Source organism: Sceloporus occidentalis, unplaced genomic scaffold, assembly GCF_023333645.1.
Source record: "Sceloporus occidentalis isolate IW3139 unplaced genomic scaffold, rSceOcc1.0.p SCAF_2, whole genome shotgun sequence".
Taxonomy (NCBI): Eukaryota; Metazoa; Chordata; class Lepidosauria; order Squamata; family Phrynosomatidae; genus Sceloporus; species Sceloporus occidentalis.
In genome coordinates, this window is record NW_028316982.1 from 239,928,114 (window position 1) to 239,951,430 (window position 23,317).

The window sequence follows — 23,317 nt, forward strand, 5'->3', positions numbered from 1 at the left end:
AAACCATGCCCTATGAGGAATGACTTAGGGAGCTGGGGATGTTTAGCCTGGAGAAAAGAAGGTTAAGAGGTGATATGATAGCCCTGTTTAAATATTTGAAAGGATGTCATATTGAGGAGGGAGCAAGCTTGTTTTCTGCTGCTCCAGAGAACAGGACCCGGAACAATGGATGCAAACTACAGGAAAAGAGATTCCACCTGAACATTAGGAGGAACTTCCTGACAGTAAGGGCTGTTCGACAGTGGAATGCACTTCCTCGGAAGGTGATAGAGTCTCCTTCCTTGGAGGTCTTTAAACAGAGGCTGGATGGCCATCTGTCAGGGATGCTTTGATTTGGATTTCCTGCATGGCAGGGGGTTGGACTGGATGGCCCTAGTGGTCTCTTCCAACTCTACGATTCTATGATTCTATGTACAATTTTATCTCTATCATATCTTCACTTGTTTGCCTTTTGTTCTAAGATACTCAGGCCTAAGCATTGTGAGCATTTTCCACAGGGGGAAATCACATGGCCCACCAGATATTGCTAGGAGCAAAGATAGTCTTCAGGAACTCTGGGAGCTGAAGTCCAAAAATATTAAAGGGCCACATGATTACCACTCTTACTCTAGTCCCTTTGCTTTTTTTTTTTGGGGGGGGCATCTTTTCCAGCTATACAAATAACGAACAACCCCGCATACATCTATGGTGCCAAGTATGTAATTACAGTGGGCCCTCGGTATCTGCAGTGGATTCATTCCAGATCCCCCTGCGGATGCCAAAATCCATGGATGCTCAAGTCCCAGACTGTGATGGTGGCACGGCCACACCACCATTGAAAACAATGGCACTTTGGAAGAGCTGCCTCCTTCTCCTCATTCCCTCACCGCCTCTTTCTCATCCCCTTCCTCTTCCCCACTGCCACTTCCTCCTGCCGTGCCTTGCCTTTCTCTTCCTGGCCTGCCTTCCTCTTCCTCCTCGCGCCACCCCTTCCTCCTGCCACCCACCACACTGCCCCTTTCTCCTCCTCCTCACTCCCCCCACAGGCTTGCCATTCATGGATGCTTAAATCTGCAGATGGCAAGTCCACAGATAAGGAAGGCCCATTGTATTCATGCTTTTAACAGACTTTTGTTTTAACCCAGTTCTGCATCAAGCTTCACTAAGTCTGCTTTCTTTACTACCATGAATTCTGACAACAGTCTCACGATACTTTACAAATGAAGAAACCTTCTAATTTTCACCTGCACATCTACTGCTAGAAAACTACCTACCTCAAAGCTTTTATCCTTAGTTAGCTTCAAAGTATCTTCCATTTCAAGTCCAACAGCTGTCATAAACTGTAGGAAACTGCAAAGGATGCATGGCCAGTAATTCTCACTGTCAAATTTATTATTTGTAAGGGAGCAGTTAGTCTTGAATATGACATGACTTTCAAGTACAAACTGCCACTTTTGATCAGTGAAAACATGCACTCTGGGACAGTTAACAGAACTAGATCCATTGATTTAGCAGCAAGGAGATACAACTTAACAAAATTCTGGAAAGTGTCATTCTTTACTTCACAGTAGGACGCACCATAATGAGTATAACAAGCAGGGAAGAAGTTTAAAACAAATGTATTTAACTATTCTCTTCATGCAAAATTGAAAAATGTTACCCACATTGTAAATATTTAATTCAGACATGGAAGAACAAGTACACACAAGCACCATGTATATTTGAAATCTGAATCCCTTATCACAGCTCAGATTTCCTTCTAAAGGTAAGCCAGAAGTACAAGACGGCTAATTTCTGTTTATCCACAGGCAAGACATCTTTTATATGACTGGATCCAGTCCGTCATATTTAGAGTAGATCCACTGTAATGAATATGACTTAATTTAGTACTACTAACTTAAGTTCCACTATTTCAGTGGATGTACTTTAAGAATCTCCAAGTCTGGACCCAATCCATTATCTACAATTGATAAATATTTTAAAAGTTTGATGTAAAAAAGTTAACTTAAATGACATTTTTTTAAAAAGTGTTTTTTTAAACGTCCTAGATATGTTCAGAAATATGAAAACTACAAAGATACAAAAACGATGTACCAATATATCCTTATAACTTAGGTTCATCATTACAAATAAGTCATTTAAAATATAAAATTAATATAAATAAGCTCAAATGGAAGAATCATGCCAGCAATATACCAAAATACACTAAAAAAATTTTTAACCATGTTTAAAAACAAATATAAAATTAATACCAGTCTAGGACACATTAATTTATAATGCGATACAGAAACCAATCAACTAGACTGGCCCAAGAGACAAATCAAGCATCAGTGCTGGGTCAGAAGAACAGTAACTGCTCCTCAATAAAAATGTTTACCACTTAAAACTTCCACAGAAAGTAAGTATTGCTTTCTTCAATGACAATCATCAAAGAATAATGTTATGCATGATATGAAATCTATTCACGCAACAAAACAATTGAACAGTTAAACTGATATCAGTTTGATTTACTAAAAATCTCTCCCCAAAAAGCTCAACACAGCTTCCAAAAATTAATGCAAGATATCAATGGAACAAGGCAAATGAATAAAGCTATTAAAATAATTTCAAATAAATACAAATCAAACACCATTCTGAAACAAACAAATAGGTTCCACTAAGTTTTCTGACTTGTCAAGAAGCAGAAAGCAAAACCACAGTCTACAATGGCTAGAGCAGTTTGATGGTTGGTTGTCCAAGTCTTTTCTTCGTTTAAGATGCTGACCAGAGGATAAGCTGGGGGCTTTGCTGCCATCATACTGAAGCTCCTGAAAACTGTTGCTGCCTTTGTTCCAGGGCCTGTTGACTTAACAGTTGCTGTCGTTTCTGCAGAAAGTGAACAACTTCAGGACTTCTCAGTAGTGACTAAAAAGAGACAAGACACCCGAAGTGAAGTTAAACACTAGCTCCAACTGTGTCACTTCATATTGTACAGAGCATAGGAGGGCTTTTAATAGGCATTACATATAGCTTTAACCCCAATGCTATATGCTGAGCATATATCACACCCAACCAGGACACAAAGATGAGGGTCTTTTTTTTTTTGTTTCTTCAGAGAAGCTGAACGTAAGTTCCTTGTGTGGGGCTTGAAAATACGGTATGCTGGATGTGCCAAACAGAAACGTATTTATAGGTCCTTGCATTAGTTTTGAAGATTTGATAACTATAAGGCTGTCTCAGTACATCACTGGCCTGAAATATGTAACAAGACATACTATGCACCTAGTTTTTGCTGTATGGTGGACAGAGGATATCTACTTTTGCAGACCCACTGTTGTCAGCTAATTTCCTTATGAAGTTTGGTTTGGCAATAGGAGACTTCCTCCCCTTGCAGAAATGGGAGCAATTAAGATGGTCCATCCTTGGAGGATTATGGAATCTAAAATTGTAAAATTGTTTCATATACTTTTAACTTGTTCAACATATTCACTGTCGTAACAATTTAAATTGTTTCAAATTATTTTAAATTGAGTATTGTATACTGTCCTGAAATCTTGTCATTGAGTTATTATACATGCTGGGAAACAAGATTATATAGCTATTATAAATCTCCCTCTCTAACAAAATAGAACACTGATTTTGTGAAGAAGAAATATCCAAGTACTTAAAGAATTCAAACAGTACAATATGATATATAATGTATTTAAGATAATCATTTCTGCTTTCTTTTTAATCTATATCCTCATTTTCCATCTTCAAGCATTGACTTTTTCCTTGACATATCCAGGATAGAATTTTTTAAAAATTTCACCACACCTCCTCAAAGGCTACATCTGCCACACTTTTTTGCATTTGAAATACAAAACGTCCAATTTAAATAGAGCATCTACTAGATGCATTTATTTACTGACTGAAAACAATTCATCCTCCTATCAGAATTTACACACACAGTGTACCATCAGTTGTTTTGTGACTAAGAGCATTTATCTTCTAATGCACTGTTCCAGAAAATACATACGGTATAACTTTAAAAGCTGTACATATGGAATAATTTTAGAGGTGTGTTTTCTTACACACTAAATATAGCAAACTAAAAAAAGGAAACTAGACATTACACTACAGTTTACCTGAAACAACAGCTAAGTCCACACGAATTCCTGATCCATACAAATGAAAACCTGTATTTCTGCCATACAAAGTTCTCATATCATCATACAGAAAACCCAAACTGAGGCTTTTTCTTTTAAAGATCAGAAGCACTTACAAGTCTTTTCTGGTTTAACACTTGTTCCAAAAGCGTAGGTTTTGCTGGCCGATCTCCAACATTTCCTGTTCTTTGCTTTGATGCAGAAACTGAACTTTCAGTGAAATCCTAAATGCACACAGAGGAAAAAAGAGGGGAAAAATATATTTAACTCATTATATTAGAATGTAAATTAATTCCCAGTGATTGGTTGGGTGGCATATAAATAAATCCTATTATTATTATTATTATTATTATTATTGTGGGGGGGCTCACCACAATTTTTGTAAATTATAAACAAAATTGAGGTCTTATGATTCATTATTACAGGCCTTTCTATCACCAGAATATCCTGAAAAGTCTAAATATTTTTAATTAAAATTTATATCCCACTTTTCTCATACAAATGGGACACAAAGTAGTTTAGGACTTAAAGTATGCTGAATCAATAAAACCTTAACCCATTTAATATAAGATTAAACATTAAGATTCAGTAATTAAAAAAAGTTACCTTCATTAACCCAATATTAAAGGGCAGAATGGAATCAGGATAGTTATTGTAGAGCAGAGTTCATAATGTCACCTTGCAAAAGTAACCAACATTGTGTGACTATTATCTATTTGATGTTTTTAATTTGTTGCCTGTTTTATTGAACCCTTTCCTGTATTGTTATGTATTATTTATATGTATTATGCTATTATTTCTCAGATTGTATGCCATGGGCAGGTTTACTCTTATCTATTTTATTGTTTGTATGTACAGCGCTGTGCAAATCTACAGTGCTATATAAATAAAGCATAATAATAACAACAACAACAACAACAACAATAACATGCCTATACTATAAATTTATACTAGTTAATTTCCACACTGATTTATCTGCTGATTGAAGCCCATGTTTTTGTGATGGAAACAGTTCAGGCAAAAAGCTGTGGTCACCAAAGTCCCACATCAGGAAATCTGTGAACTACTCAATTTGTATAATCATAGAAAAGAAAACAACAACACAAAGGGGCACTTGGCCATTTGTAAGATCACACCAGATACAGTGTGGTTCCTCTGTATCTGTCTCTAAGTGTTTTGTAGCTGTATGCCTCTGCTGCATACTTTGCTGTTGTTCATAACAACAAATGCCTCCATCATGACAGGTTTATCTTTGGGGTACAGGTGCTGGAAAGTAACACAGAGTGCTGCTTCAAAGCGGCAAAGTATCAAAAAATGGTAGCGCTGGCAGGAAACACAAGGGCCATCTATGCATACTAAATGAACAAAATATTTGTATGAATATACTAAATTGAGTGGAGGTAGAGGCACTCTTTAAAGGGGAACCAAGGGTAAAAAGTTTGAGCTGTTGTTAACTGCCCTCAAATCAGCCCCAACTCATGGCGACCCTGTGGATGAGGCATTTCCAAGACCCACGTTGTCCACTGTTCTGTTTATATATATCCTTTGTAAATATACACCAGTGACCCTTTTGAGTCAAGCCATCCGGCGTGTGGTCTTCTTGTATTTCTACTGTTTTCCTAACATTCTCTTTTCTAATGACTGATGCCTTCTTATGATGTGGCCAAAGTAAAACAGCCTCAATTTGATCATCTTGGCTTCCAAAGACAGCTCAGGCCTGATCTGTTCAAGGACCCATTTGTCTGTCTTTTTGCCACTGCCTTTTGTTGTTGTCTTCAAATAGTTTCTGACTTATGGCAACCCTAAGGCAAATGTTCTCCTGGCAAGTTTCTTCAGAAGGTGTTTGTTATTGCCACCATCCGAGGCTGAGAGAGCATGACATGCCCAAGGTTTCCCAGTGGGTTTCCATGGCCAAGCCATGATTCGAACCCAAGCCTACAGAGTTCTAGTTCAACGTTCAAACCACTACGCCATGCTGATTCTCATCTTAATGCTACCCTTTTCAAATTAATGGAGTTTTAATGTAAGAGCTTTTAAAAACTCTTTTAAGCTTTATGCAAAGGAATTCTGTAGCACCTTTGAGTAGCTGGTAGCATGAGCTTTCATAAACTTGAAAGCATGTGTCTCTAAAGTCCTAGTTCAACACTGAAACCACTACACCACTCTGGTTCTGCCTTAAATTAACACGATGTCCATATTCATCAATTACACAATGCACACATTTCTGTCTTTTGGAGAGGACCCACACCCCCAAATACAGGACTTGGTGGCATATCACCCAATCTGAATAAAAGGGGATAATCCTCCAACCCTGGCAATATGTGGCATTCCTATAGCCAGCGTGGTGTAGTGGTTTGAGTGTTGGTTTGAATCCTTACTCAGCCATGAAACCCACTGGATGATCTTGGCCAAGTCACACTCTCTCAGCCTCAGGTAAGGCAGTGGCAAACCTTCTTTGAACAAATCCTGCCAAGAAAAACCCAGGACAGGTTAGCTTTAGGGTCTAGAAATGACTTGAAGACACACAACACCAAAAACAACAATTCTATTCCTTTGTGGTAAAATATACTTTGTGGTAAAAGCTCATTACAAAAACATCACTTGTACAGCAAGGAGCAAGCTAGATTTAAGCATCCTCCAACGATTTGTTGTTTGTGTTGTGGCTGTTTTTTAAAAAAGAAATGGCTTGAAGGCACACAACAACAACAACAACAACAACAACAAATCTGCCCAATCTCTCCTCAACCTCTCCATCCTGCCCAAAATGTCTCGCAGGACTTTTCTCTACTGGAGAAGAGACCATGAAAAGGTGATATGATAGCCCTGTTTAAATATTTGAAGGGATGTCATATTGAACCAGGGGTTGAATCCCTGCTCAGCCATGAAACCCACTGGATGACATTAGGAGGAACTACCTGACAGTAGGGACAGTGTTCCTCATAGTGTTTAGGGAGCTGGGGATGTTTAGCCTGGAGAAGAGAAGGTTAAGAGGTGATATGATAGCCCTGTTTAAATACTTGAAGGGATGTCATACTGAGGAGGGAACAAGCTTGTTTTCTGCTGCTCCAAACACTAGGAGCTGGAGGAATGGATGCAAACTTCAGGAAAAGAGATTCCACCTCAACATTAGGAAGAACTTCCCGACAGTGGAGTCTCCCTCCTTGGAGGTCTTTAAGCAGAGGCTGGATGGCCATCTGTCAGGGATGCTTTGATTGGGAGTTCCTGCATGGCAGAATGGGGTTGGACTGGATGGCCCTTGGGGTCTCTTCAAATCTGGTAATTCAAAGCGTTGTCAAACTGTATTATTCCTGCAGTGCATATTAGACCTCAAGAGTCGATCTACAGCGATGCTCAACTTCTGAGGCCAGGGCCTTAGAGCAGTGGTTCCCAAACTTTGGTCCTCCAGGTATTTTTGGACTTCAACCCCCTGAAGCCCCAGCCATCTTGGCCTGCTGTCAGGAATGCTGGGAGGTGAAGTCCAAAACATCTGGATGAGCGACGTTTAGGACCCACTTCCTTGGAGAAAGGCCTGACCAGGACCTGCTTTCTTCTTCTCTGGTCCTAAACATCCGGAGGAACCTGCTGACAGTGAGAGCCTCGGAGGACTTTGAGCAAAGGCTGGATCTGTGTGGGAGAGTTCCTGCATGGCAGAATGGGGTCCAACTGCGGTCCCTTCCAACCCTTCTCGATTCCTCCTCACCTCGGCGCGGGCGCTGCTTCCCGGGGCTGCTGCGGCCTGTGCCGAGGCTCCAGGGGAAGCGGAAGCAGGGGCAGGGCAGCCACCGCCTCCTCCTCCTCCTCCTCCTCCTGCCCCTCCGGCGCCGCTGCCCAGGGCCTGGTCGCTCTTCTTGCGCTTGTACTTGTCCTTGTACATCTTGTTGCGGTGCCTCTTACACATCCAGGGCTTCCGCTGCTTGGCCACTTGCGTCGTGGTCTCGCTGCAGCCCTCGTACGTGCAGCTCTTGCTGCAGCCCCCGCCGCCCCCGCCCCCGGACTGGGCTCCGCTCTCCTCCTCCTCGTCCGGGTCCGCTCCGCCCGGGCTTCCCGCGCTCTCCCCGGCCTCCGCCTCCGCCTCCGCCGCCGGGCCCAGTTCGTAGAAGAGCATGAGGCCGCCCTGGGCTGAGGAGGAGGAGGAGGAGGAGGAAGGGGGCGGCGGGGCCTCGGGGGCGGCTTGGATGGGAAGGAGCACCGGAGGCGCCGGCGGCTGCTGCTGCTGGAAGAGGGCCCCCACCGCCGCCGCCTCCCCGTCCCCGCCGCCGCAGGGCTGCATCACCAGCAGCGTCAGGGCCTGCTGCTGCTGCTGCTGCTGCGGCGGGGAAAGGGACGGCGACGACGACGAGGAGGAGGAAGCGGCGGCCGAGCTGCCGCTGGTGTTCCCGGGGGGCTCCGTCTTGGCGGGCGGAAAGGCCTCGCCGCTGGGCCCTCGGAGGCCCCGCGGCGGCGGCTGCCACAGCAACGGCCCAAACGGCACTGACAGAACGGCTCGCGACCGTGCGCGCAGGCGCACTCGCCCCCTCGCCTGAACTCTTTGGATTGCGCAAGCGCCAACCCCGGTGACGTCACGGCGGTTGGACAGCGAAGCAGCCAATGAGCGTGAGCACCAGCAACCGCCCTTGCCGCTGCTCCTTTTCCCACTTCTCTAGCGCTGCCGACGTCACGGCAGCTGGAAAGCGAAGCAGCCAATGAGCGTGAGCAACCACCCTTGCCACCGCTCTTTCCAACTCTTTAGGGCTGCTGACGTCACGGCACTTGGAATGCGAAGCAGCCACTGAGCATGAGCGCGAGCAGCAACCAGCCTTGCCGCCGCTCCTTTTTTCCACTCTCTCCCTGAAACTATTTAGGACTGCTGACGTCACGGCAGTTGGGAAGCGAAACAGCCAATGAGCGAGAGCGCCCGAGTTGTTGGAGGTCTCGAGCTGACGGCCGTTAACGACAACAATAACAATGGCCACGAGTGACTGAGCGCTAGCGCATGCGCGCGCAGCTCAGTCGAGGTTACCCGAGAAGAGTTTATAGCGTCTCGGTGACGTCAAAGGGCGCATGCGCCGTGCTCCGATAGAGTTTTTTTGGCAAGGGCGCGAAATAAAAAAAATCGATTGGAACCCATGAAATAAATAATGATAATAATAATAGTAATAATAATAATAACATTTATTTATTTTATTTATAAAATAATAATAAAATTAATAATAAGAGGCTGTATCTACACTGCAGAGTTGCTACAGTTTGACACCGGTTTAGCTGTCACAACTCAGTTCTGTGGAATTCTGGGATCTGTAGTTTTGTGAGAAACCTAGTCTCTGTCAGAGAGCTCTGGTGCCACAACAAGTCCCCCAGGAATCCATCGGATGGAGCCATGGCAAGTTGAAGCGGTGTCAAACTGCATTAATTCTGCAGTGTGGCAGAAACCACAGTTCAGTACTCAAACCAACACTACTACCCCACACTAGTTCTCACAATTAAACATTGTATTACAAAAATACAGTTCCACTCTCAGAGATTCAATATGTAGAGAGATCCTGTAGCACCTGTGATACTAACTGAAGAAAGAAGTTGGCAGCATGAACTTTTGTAGGCGTAAGTCTACTTCCTCAGATGCATCAAAGGTGCTACAAGATCTCTCTACAAACCGACATGGCTTATCTTTGACTTCTATCAGAGATTCAAGCGAGCCAGAATGGGCTAGTGGTTTGTTGGACTATGGTCCAAGACCGCTTTAACTGCCCTGGCTCAGTGTTAGGGCATCCTGGGAATTGTAGTTTGTTGTAGAACTAGAGCTCTCTGGCTAAATGTCTCACAAATCTACAGCTCCCAGAATTCCCTAGCACTGAACCAAGGCAGTTAAAGCAGTCTCAAACTGGATTATTTCTGCAGTGTGTTTTGGACCTATGACTCCGGGAGAACAAGTTCAAATCCCCACTCGTCTATGGAAAACCATTGGATGGCTTGAGGCAAATCACCCTTTCTCATTCTCAGAGGAAGGCACTGCTAGACCCCCTTGTAACAAATCTTGCCACGACAATCCCATGATAAGTTCACCATGCAGTCACCCTAACAAAAAAAAACATGAAGGTATACAACACAGGCAGCTGGAAGACTCATAGAAATTGACTTACTCATCAGTCAGTTCGTCCACTTAGCCCTCCTGACTCTTGAAGATGCCAGCCAAGGATGCGGGCGAAACGTCAGGAATAAACTCTTCTAGAACATGGCCACATAGCCCCAAAAACCCACACAAAACTATTGCTTATTTTGCCTAACAGCAAACATAGCATATTCGTTTCTTTGTCTCAGAGAGTTTATGAAGTACAAAGGAAGAGAATAATAAACAGAAAGAAAAACTTTTATATGCATATTCAGTAGGAAAAGTTAAAAATTGTACTACAGCCAATCTGCCATAACTCAAGACACTCTCTAAAAAAGAAACTGCAAATGTGTATGTATGAATACACACACACACACACACACACTTTTTTGCGGGGGGGGGGAGATGCCATTGAATAAATAAAGCTTACTTGTAGACTACAAGTTTGGATTTGACAAAGCGGAGATGGAATGGAATTCCATAGACAACACTATCACTGATGCTTCTATTAAAGACAAATACGTGGCAGTTTTGTCTCTAGTATAGATGGCTGCCAGAACCCAAAAGGGTTTTGTTTCTCTCCTTATGGATGAAGTTGGGAAATGTATATATTTATATGTGAAGTCGAAGACTTTCACGGCCGGCGTCCATAGTTTTTTATGGGTTTTTCAGGTTATGTGGCCATGTTCTAGAAAAGTTTATTCCTGATGTTTTGCCAGCATCTGTGGCTGTCAGGAATAAACTCTGTTACAACATGGCCACATAGCTTGAAAAACCCAATAAAGCCTGTATTGGTTGTGTTGTGTGTATGTATTACACACACACACACACACACACACACACACACACACACAGTCGTCCCTCCCAATTCGCAGGTGATCTGTCCTGGACACACACACACACACACCGTGAATCGGAAAAAATGCAAATATCCAAGCCCCATTGGATATAATGGCTATGCGGTTCTGCATGCGTGGTGCAGGTGTATGCGCCATTTTGTCTCTCCTGGCTTCCCATTGCAACAATTCAAGATTGCAAATGGCCAGTCCACGAACCAGGAGGGGCGACTGTATATAGATTGTGTTATATATATTGGGGGGGGGGGAGGTTGAATTTTGGCACTGTTTTCAAAGAACAGTTGGGAGGAATCTGACTGCAGTTGTCAAGCAGAAATCAAGAGGCTGCATAGCAGTTACCAGGCAGTAATCCAAAAGTTACATTAGAGTTACCAGGTGTAAAACAAAAGGTTATAGTACAGTTACCAGGCAGAAATCAAATGGTTATATTGCAGTTACCAGACAGAAGTCAAAATGTTAGATTGCCAACTGGTAGGGCTAGGTAGCTCTGGTCTATATATAGTGGCAAGATGCCAAGGAAGGTTAGTACCAACTTAAATGCTGGCTTGTCACTATTTTACTTTGGCTGCAATAAAGTCTTTTCGTTCTTTCACCAAGACCCGTGATGGCGAACCTATGCCACGCATGCCGGAAGTGGCACTCCGGGCCGTTTCGCCGGGCACAGGCCCTTGGGGAAGGAGAAACAGGCACGCACATACCTGTTCCTCCTCCTCCCTGCCATTTTTGGGCCTCTGCTGTCTCTCAGAGACAGCGGGAAGCAAGAAAATGGTGCTGGACATGGGGGAGCCCAGGATGGCAACATGCCAGGTCCTGGACTCCATCGCGGCCCTTCCAGCCCCAGATTTCTTTCTCCGGAGGGAGCTCTGGGGCTGGAAGGGCCACAACGGAGCCCAGGACCCGGCATGCTGCCGTCCTGGGCTCCCCCATGCCCAGCACCATTTTCTTGCTTCCCGACGAAACATCAGGAATAAACTCTTCCAGAACACAGCTGCATAGCCCAAAAAACCCACAAAAACTATGGATGCCAGCCATGAAAGCCTTCAATTTCACTTTGTTACTTTAATCTGGCAATCCAACAGGTCATTGCTTATTCATAGACTCATTTGGATATGCTGAATCTTGAAAAGAACTATGTTTCATTTTAAAGAATGTAAATCTTAGACTCACAGAATATTGTTTCTGCAGGACACAAAAGTACTTAAATATTGGTTACTAATACATTGCCATTAGGCTTACTGTTGTGCCATTGTAAAATATAGAAAAATGCTCATTGGTTCCCCCTAGTAGCTAGTTCAGATACTGCACTTTGGAAATTCTGAGGAAAAATGAAAAAGGCATGGCAAAGCAATCCTTCCCAGCTGCAGCATGAGGCAGCCACCTATATGACTATAGGTCTAATGAAGTGAAGTTATAGGAGGGTAAATTTTGCCCTGCTGCAGCCCAAAGCTGGCTTCAAGATACTCCGGGAGCATGTGGTGTGTAAACACCACACTGCTGCAGCATCTTGAAGCCACTCATGTCTCAGCGGCTGCCTGACTTCCGGGTGGCTTCAGGGCAGCTTGGGAGTGTGCTGCGTATAAATGCCACACTCCCAAGCTGCCCAGTGTTCCAACCCTAAGTGAGAAGGAATAACTCTCTCATTTCATCTTGATTAGCCCCTTTAGCTAAGATTTCTGTCTTAATTTCCAAACAGGAAAATATGTCTCGGTGTATGTGTGTATTTGTTTAATTAATGAGCTATGAGGAACTGTGGTATCTGATGCACAACACTTATGATATCAGCAGGGGCCATCCTTAGGCTTTGGGCTAGGAACTTCAGGACTTGAGATGATCGGAACTAGCAACCCTATTTATTTGTTATTGAAGTCAGACCAATATTAAATTTCATTCGATTTTTTATAAACAACCAAGGACAAAATATTATAATTTTCATAGTTAAATGTATATTTGCTGCTGTTGTTGTTTGCCTTTAAGCCATTACCCTAAGACAAACCTAGAATGGGGGTTTCATAGCAAGTTTTGTTTAGTGTGGGTTTGCCTCTGCTTTCCCCTGAGGTTAAGAGCATACATATAGTGCAAAATCTGTATAATGGACCTAAGACAATATTGTTGTTAGATACTAGTACTTATTTGAAAGACAAGGGGAATACGACCACTCTCTTTTTTCTCATCATGTGTTTACATGCTGTTCAAATAGGAAGCATTAACAACTCAGCAGCAAAGTGCCCAACATGCAGACAGAACACTGAAGAAAAAAGATCTTTATCAGAGACATGGCATGATCATTGGCCTGTCAATAGAGACCAATGATTATTAGCTAGCGAGGTTAACAGTCTGACTCAGTATAAAACAGAATGTTTTATTTTTGTAAAGTAGCATTTCATTTCCAATTTATCTACAAATGTGTGACTTCTTATTTTTACACAAGAAAATTGTCTTTAAAATGTTTCTCCATCAGATGTTGCATTAAAAGAAAAACTTCACTGAAAAGCAGGGCTAAGAAATATCTATAATGACACACTAACTGTACAGAGAAAACCATCTAAATGCAAATTACCATATAACCATATTGTACTAACATAAATTGCAAACAAAACACATCGAGAAAAGTATTGGGGATTTTAAAACTCAGCTTTGAAAGATACATGAGGCTGTGATAAAATACAAAATGAGTAGCATTGTACTGCGTAGAATCTCTACAGCTAATCCGCTGAGGTGTCAAGGCACACTTAAATACATGCCTAATTGCAAAGGATTAGGTGGTAAAAATTACATTTCACAAATGATTTCAAAATCATTTTGTCTTCTCCTATTTTTAATTCTTGTTAAAACTATTGCTAAATATGAATTACGCTACTAACAAGACAATGAATTACCTCACAAGCCAAGTATCTGCAGATGCAAAACCTTAGTAATTATTTTACAATAAGACGTTAAAGAAGAGAGCCAACATAGTGTCATAGTTGGAGTGTTGAACTAGCACACTGTGAAACTAGGATTCGAATCCTTGCTCTGCCATGGAAACCCACTCGGTGGTCCATCTAATCACACTCTCACAGCCTCAGAAGAAGGGAAGGACAAACTCACCTTTGGACAAATATTGCTAAGAAAACCCTGTGACAGGTTCACTTTAGGGTCACCATACTCCAGATATGAATTGAAGTCACACAACAACTGATTCCTACACCACAAAAAAATGAAGAGCACTTCAACAAGTGTCAGCAGCCCCCCCAAAACAAAACAAAACAAAACAAAACAAAACAAAACAAAAACTAATAGTATGTAAATGGGAAATGAAACAACCAGGTCAAGGAAACCTTGTATGAGTAAATAAAAACATTTTGAACCTTTTAGAGATCACCTGAAGGACTTTTTCCAAAGTGTATCTAGAAATGACTTTTTCTTTCACCAATCTCCACTTTTCTTAAGATTTCCATTTTGAGGACCAAACTTAACAATCTATTTTTTGTTTTGTTTTGTTTTGTTAATATGCTGGGAGATAACTGGCAGACTTATCAACTGTCCCCTTTCTCTCTGTTTTGCTATTCATTTTTATTTACTTATTTATGGTATTTTTACCCCGCCCTTCAGCCCTAATGGCTATCATGCATTCTCAGCTGGAGTAGAATCTCATTCTTTCCCAGCTTAGGTTTTGTTTATCACATTGCTTTCTGCAAACATGTTCCTGCAACTTGTCACTGAAACAGTTAAAATACAACCCAATGCGAAAAGGAAGCATAGTCTGGGAAACGTATTTTAAAATTAGATTTAACCTGCCCTCCCATCATGTTGTTTGAATAAAACCCATTTGTATGGATTTTGTCTTTCTTTTGCATTAGACGTTTCCAGCATCTTTTGCATTCAGCTTGAACATAAGGCCCAAGTGCCCTGTACTCCTACAGTTTCCTACTGTTTCTGTTTTCATTATAAACACTTCCTCCTCTGACATTTTCTCTTTAATGACACCCCACAACTCTAGCCTCAACAGTTTTATCACTGGATAGAACTATTTCAAAATATATAAGCTGGTCTCCCTAACGATAACGCACCTCTTGCTTGTTTTCATGTGTGCATGTTAAATAAGCAATTATGCATATAAAATGTCAATGTTTTGCAGTATGAACTGTTACTGTGTTGTTTTATTTAGCAGTCTTAAAAATGTATGTGTTTTTATACGCCATTTTATTTGCTCTCCCTGATTAAGAATTCACCATAATGTGCCGGATACAGGTACGCAGCCAGATGGTAGAACTCTGCTTACCACTTGGGCAGGAGGAGTCAATGGTCACAATCCAATTTAGTAGTACATTGTAAGTCAGGATGGAAAACAACAAGCCATCAGAATCACATTGAGTCTTTGAAAGCCCTTTTGTGAATGTCTGCGAGAACATGCTTCCACTTGGCTGTATCATGAAAAAACAAGGGACTGTTATTGCCGAGAGAAGGTTCTTCCACCACTGACAATGAGATCTGAGCACAGGGTACCAGCATGTGGCTCAGATTTTTTGTCAAGTAATTAAAGCTCCTTAAGAAGCTATCTCCAGCTGACAGACTGACACTAGTTATTCTTCTGGTTCAGTAAATTAAGAAGGAACCATAAAATCACAGCCTTTGAAACAACAGGAGACACTTCAACATAACACTCCATGGTACTACAGTCAGCCCTCCATATCCACGGATTCAATTATCAAAGGCTTGAAAATGTTCCAAAAATATATAAATTCCAAAAAGCAAACCTTGATTTCACCATTTTATATAAGGGACATCATTTTACTACAACATGGTATTTAATGGGACTTGTGCACCCACAGATGTTAATATCAACACGAGGTCCGGTAACCAAACCCCAGCAATACCAAGGGCCCACTGTGGCTTATTGTTTGAAGATTTGTTTGATCTGGGTAGTATATTCCATGTTTTCTGCGATCCAAGAAAAGTGAGTTTTCAGCAGGTTGCACATTATGTAATTGTGCATTAATGAGAACAAAATGTACCTAGAATAGCTTTCACAACCTGGTGGCCTTCAGCTGTCTCAGATTTTCACCTCCTATTAACCTCAGCTAGCAAGGCCAATGATGGGGAATTATAGATGTTATTGTCCAAAATATCTCAAGGGCACCAGGCTGGAGAAGGCTAGACGAGATAATTCTATCCTTATATTATGCTTTTCACTGTATAGTTATCCACACTATGCAATTGTAACAGTCTGTTAGTACATTAACCCTTTTGGCTTCATCCCACAGAATTCTGGGATTTGTAGTTTGGTGTAGGACTTGGAATTCTCTGCTAGAGAGCTCTATTGCTTGCACCCTCAAACTAAAAGCTCTAAAGTTCTTTAGCATATGGTACACCTTGGTATAGTGTAAGAATATGAATTCTAAACTTCCCAATCCACATTTTGACTTTGTAGTGAATCCATTAAATTCCCTTGTTGCAAATCACTATTCTCTTGAATATCAAACAGAGCTTGAACAAGTTACTATTGAGGAATATAACTCACATAATTTCTCAGCCAGCATTACTATTACCATGCTGATTGGGTGATTTCAGGAGTGATACCCCTAAACAGCATTTTTTTTTCAAGTTCTCACATCAGTCCCAACTACAGCAGTAATAGATTATAAATCCCAGTTTGAGTCCTGAATATTGCCAGTTGATATAATCTTATGTAGCAGGCTGAAAGAAAGCAATGCTGGAGGCCCTGCAAAGCTGTCACCAAACAATGTAAACAGCACTGACCTTTATGGACCTATGATTTGACTCAGCACAAGACATTAATGTGTTATGATGAATAAAATCACCTTACTTTATATGATTACTGTGATAATCATATGTAAAAAGCTTGAGTAACACGCATAGGTAGTATCACTATTAGCCTGTAATACAGGAAGTTTCTTTAGCCAGAATCATAGTATTGTTTACTCTAATGCCAGTTGCTCAGTTTCTTTATTCACATGGGTTTGATATATACAAGCAGATCTCAGGAAGCTGAACAAATCATCTGCTGTGAAACAGTGCTTGGAAGTAACTAGTTACTTGTAATTAATTCAGTCTTGCAAGAACAAAGTTATAACTGAGTTACATTAATATTGTTACTCAATTATAGATAATATCTCCTTCTGCAGTGTAACTGTACATTTCAGGTTTACAGGGTGTGTGGCCTTGCTAAATAGTGGAGGGGTACGTGTGGTGTAGTGATCTGAGTGTTGGACTGTGACTCTGGAGATCAGGTCGTGGTTCCCTGCATGGCCATGGAAACCCACTGGATGACGTGGGGTGAGTAACACACATTCGACCCCAGAAAACACCATAAGTCAGAACTGAACCTAGCTTAAGTTTTCATTGACTCCATTATATGCATTTGATGATGTGAATTGAAGTACACAAAATCATATGATAGAAATCTTTTTTTTTTTCAGTCTCAAAGGTGCTATAGGGTTATTTTTTCTTATCTTGTTGATGACTGAAGGAAGCAGCTTGAAAACTACAACTGCAACTAGCTGTTGTAGTTCTGTATCTTCAAGTCATTTCCCACTTGTGGTGACCCAAAGGAAAACCTGCAATGATTTTTTTGTGGCATGATATGTTCAGAGGAAGTTTTTCCATTGCCTTTCCCTGGGGCTGAGAGAGTTTAACCTGCCCAAGGTCACACCGTGGGTTTCCATGGCTGAGCAGGGATTCAAATCCTGCTTTCCAGAATCCTAGTTCAAGACACTATACCATGCTGACACCTTGCAACTAATTACTTTTAATAAATACCTTTCCAAGCTTTAGAATTAGGCTATGGCCCAATTATTCTGGAATGGGTGAAGCCGTTCTAATGCACTTTGGATTCCATGTCCCTATTAGGGCACTTACCCTTTGGAAGATTAAAAATATGCTGCCAAAATGGATGGGTATGGAGAGGAGGAAGAAACTGATCTGTATCAGCTGTGAAGGAGGGTGTAAAGCATACGTCAAAGATATACAATTGTTACTAAAATTGCTTCCATCTGCTCATCTTGGCTCTAAACGTAAAACTGGTGTTTCAACACAATAATACTATAACAATTGGGTCGGTGGCGTTTTTGTTTCTTGCTGAAATAATTGCACACAAATGGATGCTGTGAGTCTTGCTGTTCCATGCCATTCTGTCTCAGCAAAAAGCCTATTCATTTTAATGGAATTTTCCCAATCATAGGATTTAATTGAAGGAAATTGGGGCAGGATGGAGATAAAATGAGATGATTAAAATAAAAACGTACAAAATTATCTTACTTATACCAGGAGTTGGTAGAAGGTGGATCTCTGGGTGATTTGAAACAGATTGTCAAGAGTTTCCAAATCTCAAGAACAATAAAATAACCCCTCCTACCTACCCCAGATTATTCTGTACTGCTGAAATGAAAAAAGCTGAATGATTAGGAGCTGGTGTGTGTGTGCCTTAAAGTCTCCTAACAACTTATGGTGACCCCATTAATTTCATAGGCCTATGGTTATTTACTGGTGGCAGGGTGGGGGTGGGGGTGACATTGCAAAGCCTGCCTTCCAAATATATTAAGGTGCCATTCCCACTGGCCTATAATGCGGATCAGGACGTGAATCATGGGTGCATTGTTTCCATCAGAGCCCACATTCGACCTGCATTGCTCCAATATTGTTTCCATTGAGATTCGAATCTGAATCGAATTATCCTGAAAAATCCGAATTTTAGGTCAATAAACTGGTTTAACAGTGCTCAAATTCTAGGGCCAGGGGCTATTTTTCTTCCCCTGGGACCAATGGGCTGTATCACCACCACTAGCTGTTAAGCCTTTTTCTGCAGTACTGCAAAATATCTGCCTTCACCTTCTTCTAAAGGAAAATTGCTACTGCTTTTTGTTCCCCTGTTTTTTGGACGAGGGCCCACAAAGTAACCAGAACCAGTGAAATGAATGGTAGTGCATGTGAGCCACACACCATGTGATTCCTTCATCTAGCATACAGGGCCATAGGGGGCTTTATTGATAGTGATTGAATTTGGTATAGAAATCACACTGCTCCATGACTGAAATTTGGGCATGAATTAAACATATACATGTCACCAGAAAACTGGGATATGGGGTATGTGCTGGATGGGGTTGTGGAAAAATAGAGGTTTCCACTTGCAAAGCCTTTGGTTGTGTAAAAGGATGTTGAAGTGGGTTGCCATAATTCTCTACTAAAAACCGGGACAAAATGTAGGACAAAATTTAGACCAAAATATAGGACAATTGTAGGATAAAATTTAGCCCCAAATGTAGGACATTTAAGAAAAATGGAGGACCTTAAATGTCCTACATTTGGGGCTAAATTTTATCCTACAATTGTCCTATATTTTGGTCTAAATTTTGTCCTACATTTTGTCCCTGTTTTTAGTAGAGAATTATGGCAACCCTAAATTATTCTGCAAAATTGCTGGGCAGAAAAGTAAAACATTGTTCTTTAGTTACAAAATACAAAAATGAATAAGAAACATTTTCTTGTAATCCTGTCTCATCCTACGTATAACTACACACTGAAAAGAGGGAAACCACAAGGATAGATTCAGGGAAGCCATGAATCTGAGTCTGCAAGACCTGAGCAGGGTTGTGGAAGACAGGGTGACTTGGAGGTCTATCATTCATAAATTGAAGTTGGGTTGACGGTAGTTAACAACAGCAAGAGAAGCTTCTACCCATAAACACTTTGAGTGTCTCGGTGTATGTGTGTATTTGTTTAACTGATGAGCTATGAGAAACTGTGGTATCTGATGCCCAACACTTATGATATCACCAGAGGTAGTCTTGCCAATTCCTTCCTCTGAAATATAGCCCACAGCAGCTGGCATTTGTTGGTGGCCTCCCATCCAAGTAGTAAGCAGAGCTGACCCTGCTTAGCCTCCAGGATCAGACAGGATCTGGCGCCTTTAGAAAAACAATATTAAAGGTTGTGTGATGGGAATAAATTGATAATAATAATAATAATAATAATAATAATAATATTTATATCCCGCTGTTCCCTTTCGAGGATCGAGAATGATATCTTAGAGTGAGTGAGGAAAGCATTCTAAGCAATCATTTGGATGAAATTCAGAATCTGTTTCTGAAGAGATTCTGAAAGCAGGGCAGGAACTACAACACTAACTTGTTTTATTTATTAAAACCTCAAGGGCTATCTACTCCAACCCCTGCCATTCAGGAATACACAGCAAAAGCACTTCTGAAAGATGCCCATTCTTCCTCTGTTTTCCCCCCAAGAAGGACTCCACCATCTACCAAGAAAAGTCCAAAATATGATGAGAATTCACCATGTCCTGTAGAGAGCATTTCAGGGCACCAGCGGGGGGGTGGGGGGCGAATATTTGTATGTGCTGTTGGGGTATGATCCTCCAAAGAATCCTGGGGTGGTTAATGCAGCCCCCTAGTCATTTACAGTTGCACTCCCCTGCTCTAGATGACAATGGACTGCAACTTTTATTAGCTCTGACCAGCAATGCAAAGGTAAGGGCTGTTGGCAATTTTGATTCAGCAGCATCTAAAAGAGCATAATACAGTTGGCTCTCCATATCCATTGACTCTTTATCCATAGATTCAACCATCTATGATTTGAAAATATTTTTTTCAAATTCCAAAAAGCAAACCTTGATTTTACTATTTTATATAAGAGACACCATTTTACTATGCCCAGTATTTAACTGGACTTGAGTATCCACTCATTTTGACATTCATGGGAGATCCTGGAACCAAACTGCAGCTGATGCCAAGGGCCCAGTGTACTATCTTATTGAATTCATTATGGGGCTTACAAAATCCAAATCTTGCAGCACATATATAATTAAAGGGCATAATGTGTCCTACTTTTGCATCCTCTGGCACTTTGGAGACAAACAAGTTTTATTTGGCACAAACTTTCATGGGTTGCTGTCTGTGCAAGCTCTTAGGCCTAATAAAACTTGCTAACCTATAAGATACTGCACAGTTCTTTGTCATTTCTGCTTCAACAAACTACCATGGCCACTCTCTGTCCCCACCAGAAATTATTGCTTCCATGTGTTTTATTTCAAGAAGAGAGTTACACAATTAGCGCTATACAACAATATGTTATTGCGACAAAAATCCTAAAATGCAAATTTGAAGGGTGTTGCTCTTATGAATATTTCTGCAAGCCTGAGTCTGTGGTGGTAGATTATAACCACTGATCTTTTTTTTTTTCTCCGCTGGGTACCTCAGCACACTGCATATGATCTGGCAGAGATTTTCTCTAAAGCTGTGGCAAATTAAAATCACCTACTTTCACATTCAGCTCACTCACAAGATGATGGCTGTTCATGCAGGAAAGTACTTCTGAGCCAATGAAATACCTATCCCTGGAGAATTTCATTCTTCCAAGACACCACCACTGAGTAAAGCACTTCATTGGCAAAAGTGCTCTGTTCTAGTGCCATCTTCCACCCAGGGATTCTGAGCAAATGTCACTGCTGTGAGATAGAATCAACACTGATTAAGAGAAGCAGAGCATACCCAGATTGGTAAACTATATATAGACAGCACAACTCTTAAGAGTGGACTCAAATCTACTTTTTCTCCCCTCCCCACATGCAGGATTCTGGGAGTTAAGCTTTTCTTCTGCCCAAACTATCCCCAGTCCCTCTTGGGTCTCTAACACAGCAGATACCTTTTCCCCATGATTCTATGATTTAATCTGTTGGTGACAAGAAAGCCACTTTCAGTAGGAAACAATTAGTATTAAAAGGGAGTAGTATTAAATGCTCCATTTGATAGTTTTAAAGAAGGCATTCTCCTTTGGCTTCTTTTGTTAAAAGTCACAAAAATGTTAATTGCAGTTGCGTATCAGGGGTACTTTGCCCTGAGATTAAAGTTACCAATCCCAAGGCTTGGCCCTTCTCTTTTCCTCAGGGAGATGGGATGGAATCTGAGTGAGACCACTGCCTTCAAAAATGTGTGTGTGTGTGTGTGTGTGTGTGTGTGTGTGTGTGTGTGTACACATATTACTGTGTGTTGTCGACCCTGCTATAGACTGCTTTGGATTGACTGTTTACATCTTTTCAGGAGATTTACCTGGTTTACCCCTCCTCTCTCAAACTTCACTAGTGTCTATCCCTAGGCATTACAATTTGGACCCTACAGTCTCAGGGACTGGGAAACTCCTGATCTAGCAAGTAATGAAAAATATGTTCATACATGTGTGATGGAGTGAACAAACACATCAGATGTGTATGAAAGGGCTTGACTTCTGGAACAAGTCCATTTGGAATAGTTCTTAAGAGGAATACAATACAGTGTATAGTGTGTGTGTGTGTGTGTGTGTATACACACACACACACACACACACATATATATATATATATACACTAAAATCAACTCATTAGCTAAAACACCATCAGTTCTCACTCTTCTGCCACAAATCCCCATACTTGAGATTTATGATTCTGAAATATAGCTAGCTGTCTGTAGTGTAAAATAGAAGCTAAATATGAACTTTACCACATCTTTAAAAATATATTAATACAAAAGGAGTAGATCCCTCACCTCCCAAATATTATCATATCAAAGGCCAAGACAGAATATAGAACTCCTATTGGGAAGATGACTAGAGCCTTCAAAGCAATTGCATCTCAGTGAAGTAGGCATTCTGAATGGGACATAAGAACTTCAGTATTAGGAGAAAAGGAGGGACGGAAGACCTTTTTATAGCTTTACAGGCTCACTTGCTAAATAACTTAGCAATAAAATCCATCAGCTTTATAACAGAAAGAAAAAAGGTAAAGATATGTTGCTCTAATAGTAAGTTAAACTGTGTATATATGTTTCAGTTTCGAAAGGGCTTAAGTTTGAGCATTGGACCAAGATTCTGAAGACCAGGGTTCAAATCTCCACTTGGCCATGAAAACCCACTGGGTGACCTTAGACAAGTCATACTCTCTCATCCTCAGAAGAAGGCAATGGCAAACCCTCTCTGAATATATTTTGCCAAGAAACCCAATGACAGGGTCATCCTAAATTAGAAACTGCTTGAAGGCACACAACACCAACAAGAACAGAAACTTAATCCAGGAAAGCAATTTCCCAACCATGTGCTCCCCAGATTTGTTGGATTACAATGGTTCTGACTACAGTGAGGTGGGGGAAAGTTAGGGGTTAAATGTGGGATGTGGGTCTTGCATCTCATTTTTTAAATAGCAATCATGGGCATGTTTTATTATCTTGGTTCTAGTGAATCATGAAGAAATTGTAAACCTCCTGATTGTTTAAGTATTAATGCAGAAGATA

The 23,317-nt window shown here is 41.2% G+C and overlaps 1 protein-coding gene across 1 annotated transcript; it reads right to left on the reverse strand.

Moving 5' to 3' along the window:
* Positions 1-1,517: 1,517 nt before the first annotated feature.
* Positions 1,518-8,620, reverse strand: LOC149319867 (regulatory factor X-associated protein-like). Its single transcript, XM_089512497.1, has 3 exons — positions 7,807-8,620; positions 4,223-4,330; positions 1,518-2,883 (listed from the first exon to the last, which is right to left on the reverse strand). Exons 1-3 carry the CDS (start codon positions 8,374-8,376, stop codon positions 2,773-2,775), a joined length of 789 nt encoding a protein of 262 aa, XP_089368623.1. The 5' UTR covers positions 8,377-8,620; the 3' UTR covers positions 1,518-2,772.
* Positions 8,621-23,317: the final 14,697 nt, after the last annotated feature.